This window comes from Xiphias gladius, chromosome 17 (assembly GCF_016859285.1).
Source record: "Xiphias gladius isolate SHS-SW01 ecotype Sanya breed wild chromosome 17, ASM1685928v1, whole genome shotgun sequence".
Lineage (NCBI taxonomy): Eukaryota > Metazoa > Chordata > Actinopteri > Istiophoriformes > Xiphiidae > Xiphias > Xiphias gladius.
Window position 1 is genome coordinate 11,590,001 of NC_053416.1, and position 7,611 is coordinate 11,597,611.

General features: G+C 41.5%; 1 protein-coding gene across 2 annotated transcripts in view; it reads right to left on the reverse strand.

Moving 5' to 3' along the window:
• Window positions 1-2,988, reverse strand: part of gabrg2 (gamma-aminobutyric acid type A receptor subunit gamma2) — a 48,353-nt gene extending 45,365 nt beyond the window's left edge. For both annotated transcript variants that reach the window (XM_040150338.1, XM_040150337.1), the window contains exon 1: window positions 2,698-2,988. In XM_040150338.1, coding sequence (XP_040006272.1) covers window positions 2,698-2,813 — 116 coding nt within the window. In that variant the 5' untranslated portion in view covers window positions 2,814-2,988. The remainder of the gene's footprint in view (window positions 1-2,697) is intronic.
• Window positions 2,989-7,611: the final 4,623 nt, after the last annotated feature.

Here is a 7,611-nt window from a genome sequence, read left to right on the forward strand (position 1 = left end):
TGCTTCTGTCAATTCAAAGCCTCCCAACTCTATCCCAGACCTTGAAACCTCCTGGGTGATAAATATGACAGACTCTCTAAATTGTAAGCAAGAGGCAGCTATGAGCTTTGGCTGTCGTCTTTTACTGTCATGTCAAAACTGTCTTCATTTGACATAGGAAGAAGACTGACACATGCATGCTATGAACTCCCTTTTAGTAAGTCTGAGACATAAATACATATGTTAGTCATTATGGGATACATGACAGATTGACAGTTTGTCAAAATTATTAGTCCTGACCCTCTCAGTGATGACAGGAGGCAGATAGTATATAAGGGCTTGATTGAGTCCAGTGCACTGTGGGTCTCCCATTTAAAAGGATGGAATTTTAAAGTAACTGAACTGACGTATAAACACTGGTCATTTGATGAGAATTTATGCAGGTTGGGGATAACGGGAATGCAACAAGTGGCAGGTGGGACTCAGGAGAGAATTCATAAAGTTGGCAGAAAATTTGTTCTCTTGAGAAATTTGTCCCGAATCATCCACACTTACAGAAGCTCAAAATGATACTGCAAATCTATAATAATTTTTATCAGTTGTGATTCTCGTTATGTACCATCTTTGACAGATGCTAGTTGATCAAACGTGAACTTTTTTTTTCTTTTTTATTGAGAATAATACATTACAAATGAAAATTAAATATATTTCAGTGCAGTTAAGTTAAGGTTAGAAAGCTAAAAATGGAAAATAAAATAATAATTTGTATTGTGTCCCAAATTGTGGTTACGCAATGAATTTCACCTGCCATCTGACATGCTTGAGGTGAGTTTGCAAAACAACAAACGTCACCTGGCAAACTGTAAAACCCGGGCCCCCGCAAGAGCTTCCTCACTCTGACATCACTTCCTCCTGCCATGGCCAACCCCGCAATCCTGACCGATGCAACCATATGCAGCTATATGCCGGAAACAATTTGCAAGAAGATTTCCTCTACTTCTTCTTGGGGGCGTTGTGCCAAACAGCGATGCTGTGACACCTTTGATGTGACATGGTAATCGACTGTGCTCTGGGGGGGGGGGGTTAATGTACGGTGACGCAATCAGGCATCACTACACATAGTAACTGTCAATGAGTCACAAAGTAGCATAGATTACCGAAAACACGCTGGAGGCCTGGAGAGATATCTTATGTAAGAGGTCTCATGCATGGAGAACAGATGACTTCTAAAGCAGGTTACCCATCAATAGCTGTCTTCTAATTCTTATAAAAGACACAGGACTTGCATATGAACTGTTTGAAGAGAAGACATACCACGCTGCCACTGGGGGATAGCTACGTTTTGAGCCATAAATATGATCTTTATACTATTGTTTACATCAAGAACTCCCATTTGGCCTTGTTGTGGTTATTTAAGAAGCGCCCAAATGCCACTCGCACTGATCCATCTCATTTCATTATGTGTCAGTCACTCGTGCACAACCTGTAACGTCCCTTGCCCGCCCATGGATCTCCATTCTGGATGTAATTGAATGGGACAAGGTGTAGTGTTTACTCAAGCACATTGTGGTCGCTGCTTGTGCATACAATGAGAGATGCACAGTCCTGACAGTGTCGGCGGGGGCAGGCAGCCCCCAGGTTTCGATCACCACGACGGTGATTGAACGCCGGCCGATCTATCTGCCTCCATTTTTACACCCTCCAGCGGCTCGAGACGTTCCGCTAACCACCCGCTTCATCTTGACTATTCTTGTCTTAAGTCTTACGCGAGAATAATGTCTTGACAGGGACAACCTGCTTCTTTCAACGAACCCCAAACGGCGCCTTAGTTAAAGCTGGAAACGCAAGTCTTTTGTCAGTGTGTGTGTGTGTGTGTGTGTGTGTGTGTGCAAGACGAAGATCAGTCCATACGCGTTATCCATGTCCTTATTGTGCCTTTACACTTGTATTCTCTGTGTGATTGTCTGCCATTTTGAAATGCTTTTTTTTTTTTTAATTTCAAATGCGTGGGGTGTAACGTGCCCTCATTCATACCCAAGTTGTCTTTTATGACGAACGACCACTTGCATATATCTAATCTAGCTCGGCACTGGCACACTTGCGTTCGACAATATGAGGCTTTTTGGGTCTTAGAAGAGACCTGAACCTGGAAGACTGCTTAGCAGAGACTGTGTGTAGCCTTAGCTTCTCTCAACTTAGCCTGCCACTATGCTATTTCTGACGCCGGGCAGGTTGTGGGGGATACTGGACAAATCGTTTCTTCACAGAAACGTTCATCTGCAAAAAAAAAAAAAAAGAAAATGTCCGGTACTAAATCACCTGATGGGCACAGGCAAATATCTGTAGCTGTTCGTCGCTTTTGTTTTCTGTTAAAACAATAAAATAAGATGAAATAATATGCTGAGACACGAAACGTCCCGGCAATGCGATGCATGGGTCGCTGTGGCCATCAGGAAAAAAAATAATAATCACACACTCCCATGTCAAACCACAATTACGCGTGTGATATATGCACCGCATGCCTCGGTTTTTCCTACTAAAACTACATCCCCCTTCAGCGACCTAATCGTTCGGGATCCCACTAGTAGCGGGGTTGGGTCGGCATTAGATGGGAGGCACGGCAAAAACGATGTGGTGTTAAAATAAGAGGCACGCTACCCGACAGAGCCGACACAGAATCGTGATTTTGAGAGGAAAGATTACGCATTGACATCTTACCTTGAAGGGAGATTAACGACAACAAACACCCAGAGAAACAGCTTCAGGGGGAAGGAGGGCTTCGCCATTGCTGCCGAGCATTTGGAGGCTAAATTGGGTGAAGCCATCATCACCATCTTCGTTTCCTCTCCTTTTGCAGATGGACGTGTCCGTCTATTTACTGTGTTTCCTCTCTACGATACATTACGCACGTTAGCAGTGGCGGGTCTGCGAATCTGGACCCGAGGCGGACGTGCGGTGGAGCGAAATCAGCCAAAACAAAATCGATGCCAGTCGAAAGCTTGATTTCTTATCGCTCGTTTTTTTTTTTTTTTTTTCGTGTGTGTGTGTGTGTGTGTGTGTGTCTGTTGCTGAATCGACAGCCTAGCAGGGCCCTTAAAAAAAAAAAAAAACTGCCGCAGACGACGAAGCCCCCCCCCCCGTAATAAAACTACTCTTATATCGAGCAGCTGAGAAAACCAGCGGAGCCTCGGTCTGAATGCAGATTAACACTGGGGTCAGGGAGGAACTGATGCACGTTGCTGCAGCACGGATCAACACATGCGTGGTTTCACCGAGCGGAAGCAGAACTCCACAGAATAAGGAGGGGGGGGGGGCTTAGCCTGCTGCTACAGGAAAACACAAAATATTAATTTTATTTTATTTTTACTGCTAGCAAAAAAATAGGTGTCTACCACGTGATGGCTGTTCATATAAAACATTTTTAACGCGATAATGTTTGATAAAATCATACTTAATAATGGAGACAGTACAAATGGCGCGAGTGTAAAACTTAGCCCATGTGGCGGTTACCGCCAAGTAACGCGATTAAATACAGGGGCTCACAAAAGTCGATGTGAGGTGAGAACCCGGGATCCCCTCGCGGGCTAATGCGGGGCAAATAAACCACCTGATCCACTATCCGTGACCGCGATGAGTGTGAAGAAAAGTTTTAATCGTCTCTTTCCCCGGCATTTTTCCTACCGACAGTGCAGACAAAGAAACTCTTGTAAGCAGTTACAAAATCCAGATGGAAAAAAAGTGTGTGTGTGTGTGTGTGTGTGTGTGTGTGTGCGTGCGTGCGTGTGTCCCCTTGATGCCCTACAGATCTATTTGGAATCCTGGAAATGAGGGGCAGGCATGAGTCCAGTCGAGTCAGGGCTATCAGCACCTTGGACAGCTCTCGAGTCTAAACCTGCATCACAAGCCACCAATCAGCGCGGAGGACAGCTCCCTGTCAGTGTGTGGCTGCTGAAGTCAGAGGCACACTGGCTCTCAGGGCCCAGTTGATTTAACAGTGAATAAACAAATAAATAAAAAAAAAACGGTGTCATCCCAAAAATTGAAGATAGAAGTCTGCTTAGTTTACTTTGCTGTTCCTTGGGTACATTAATTGAATGTTTGACTGAATGAGGTTTAGTAGGAATGTAACCCATGCCAGAGGATATATTTATGTTAAGTAACATACACTGTTCTTTTATGATTTGTGTAGTTTTCCAAGACTTTTGGCATACTTTTAAACCAGTCCAGGGAGGGTATCTTGAGGTTTGCACTGTCCTTTGTAAGGTGCTCTCTTACCCATTTCAATATCGTTATATAAGTATGCTAATGCTCCTGCTTTGGTGGGTGTAACTTCTTTCCACGGACTCCTTGAGGGGATGTTTGAGATAGACTATGTGTTCATAATCTAAAATACAAAACGATAGCCTGTCCCACACTCTCCCATAAATTACTTTGATACTACGGTCACACTTCACCATATCTCTCCCTCTCTCTGTCTCTCCCCCTCGCTATCTGTTTAGACACGTAGACTGCTTGGATGGCAAGTCTCAAATCTCTTTAAATTTTACTTCATGAGAGCAAAGACATACATCAGTCAGCCACAACATTAAAACCAGTAAGTGGTTTTACTGTTGTGGATGATTGTTGTATAAAGATAAATAAAGTTGGGGTGAGTAAAGTTGGTCACGTGTCCTCAGCAGCATCGTTCTAGCCTCTGTTTTGACTGACACAAGGACACGGTCACATCTGCCAGGTTTCCTTTTTTCAAGTGTGTATATACTAAAGATATCTTTAACCGGACCTGCATTCCTCTTGCAATATATTATTATTTTAATAGGAAATGGAAAGACAAGTCAGTTTCATGGGTCACAATAGGTCACATATTGCCAAAACAAGATCATGTAGATGGAATAAGTTATATATAAGTATTTTTTAAAATATTTTTGTCCCTATTCAGAAAAAAATAAATATTTATCAATCTCATATAAAATTAAATCCTTCCAGCGTTAAAGCTGAATGAAAGCAATACATATAATATATATATAGCAAAATATATATTTATATATAATATATTTAATATATACTCTTTGCAGTGACCTTCACTAGCCATACTGTACTTCAAACGTTTCACAAGCCAAACAGCGAACACATGACAGTAATTTGGTTCATATTTCGATGCTCTATTTATGTTTAATAAATATGACTGTTATTCTTGCAAAACACACCAGTATTTGCTCTGCTGTTTTATGATTTATTATATGAACACTGCTATATGAGCCGAGTTAATAGTGGAGAATAGTAATCTCCATGGTCCTCACATGCAATTTTTCAATTTTATGTCACTGTATAACTATTTAAAAAAAACTACAACTCTGGAAATGGAAATTTAGTCCTTGCTCATCATATACTGCAAATTAAACTGGTCTCAACTCATGCAACACACACACATTCACATACGACCCATATAAAGTAATTCAGTCCCCAGAGCCAGATATCTCTCTCTGCCCTGCAGCCGTTTCACCACAATCAACATAGATTCTGACAATGCAGGTCATGACCCAAACGTAAGCACCAGAGATACTAGTTAGGAGTTAGGAGGTATTGATTAAGCAGGTGACAGATCAATTTAGGTAAATGATAATATACCCAATGGTCACTAAACTGTAACAGTTAATTAACCCAGGTGGATACACTATTTTAGTGAGAGACACAGTTGGTTGGCAACTAGATAAATGGCTGCAAAGGGTGTAGGGATAGAGGGGCGGACTGATGTTTTGTTGTTTGCTTTCACAACTTGTGATGAGATCTTTACTTTTAATATGTGTGTCTTATATTGAACATTTATTCTGATGATACAAGGCAGCCAGTTAATAGTCCTGGCATAATTTTCTGTCTCTTTCTCTCTCTTTCTCACAGACACACACACACACACACGCGCACACACACACACACACACACACTACCAGAGAGATAGAGAGATAGAGAGAGAGATGTCAGGTTAGATCCACTTGGTTCAATAGTCACAGCAGAAATTGGAGCCAAATTGGCGCATCCGCATATCATGGATGCACCTGGGCTCTCCTGCCCTGACCTTACTCCTGAAGACCTATTCAACTGTGTGTTTATAACATTATGAAAATGCATGCAGGTAGTTACCTTTACTGACACGAAGTTACAATTCTTGTAGGCCCCCTGGCTTAAGCATATAGTTAGTGTTATACAGATATATTACACAAACCTGATCCAAATATTTATAGTGAGCAAAACCAAGCTGTAGTGTCATGTGGTGCCATGGTAAAGTATATGAAATGCCTAAAGTATTTCACAGTGCAGTATAATACAAGTAACATTGGTCTGTTTCAAAGCATCCAGGGGTTTTCATTTCTGTCATCAAACGGACTGGGCACATTGTGGGCAGTGACAGTACTGGCGTGTGAAGGCTTAGTTCAGTGACACGTCTGCATAGAAAATTTCAATAATGATTTAATCTTCTGTGGCACCCATTCTTTCTGCAGACAGAGTGGCATGTTTGAGTCTGGCTGTGATGATATGTTGTGTCATCTTTAGATAAGAACTGGGGGAGGTATAGTCTTCTGTAATGGCATCATTGAACACACAGATGCCCAGTTCCACTATCATTCCAGTTTTACAGCCCACACATATGCTGTCACAGCCCCACTCTGTTAGCATCAAGCTGTGGGAGCAGAATGATCTACTGTAAGTACTATTGGCAATGAGAAACAGTCTGGCATTCAGACCACAGTGATGTAACATCAGAAGCAAAAATCCAAGTAGAATAAAAACATACACAGGGAAATTTGAAACTTGTTCATAAGACAATAGAGTGTGATTTTGCTGCAGGAATGACAAAATCAAAATGAAAGTGCAATGAAACTTGAAAGACGGACCGCGTATTAGGCCAGCAAGTCTCTTTATGAAACTTAGCAAATGTTCAAACACATCCCTCCTTACTGAGAGCTTTTGGACATGTACATGAGAAAGCACTCTCTGTGTGTCCCACGTTATTAAAATTTTTAAACCACATCTGAAATATCACAGGACTGGATCCCACCTTGTCTCTAATTTGTCCTTAGTCAAACTGCCTCTAGCTTTTTATTTTCCTGGCCTGTTATATAGTGCAAATTTCTTTAAAAATTGTCTTTATTACACCCCATTTAGAAATTGTTCCTTTATCTAACATCATGTCTTGCTGTGTCATTTGATGATCTCTGCTGATTTAATGAGGCCCTCATTAAGAGTAACATCTCTGCATCTCTTGATTTGCTGCAGTTTGCTTTTACTTTCATGCTGATAATGGTTTCTGTAATACTGTATACATCATGTTAACTAGAAACACAGTCTAATAACAACCTAGTGGACATTGTCATCTAGGATTGGCCTTGAAGATACACGATTATCTGTCATTATTTACTCAGGAGAATCGTGCTGCATTTGGTGTTTACCACCTTAATCCAAAATTAATTGCATGTGTTTTGTGCAGTGGTCCTCATTGGATGTTTCTAGCCAAAACTTGTGATGGTGTAGCCCCCTCTCACTGTGGACAGGCAGCTGCAAAGGGTGTGAACTGTTTGAGATTTTGTGGGCATTCAGATCTTTTTAAATTTCATCTTAGGTAATGTATAATCATTGTCA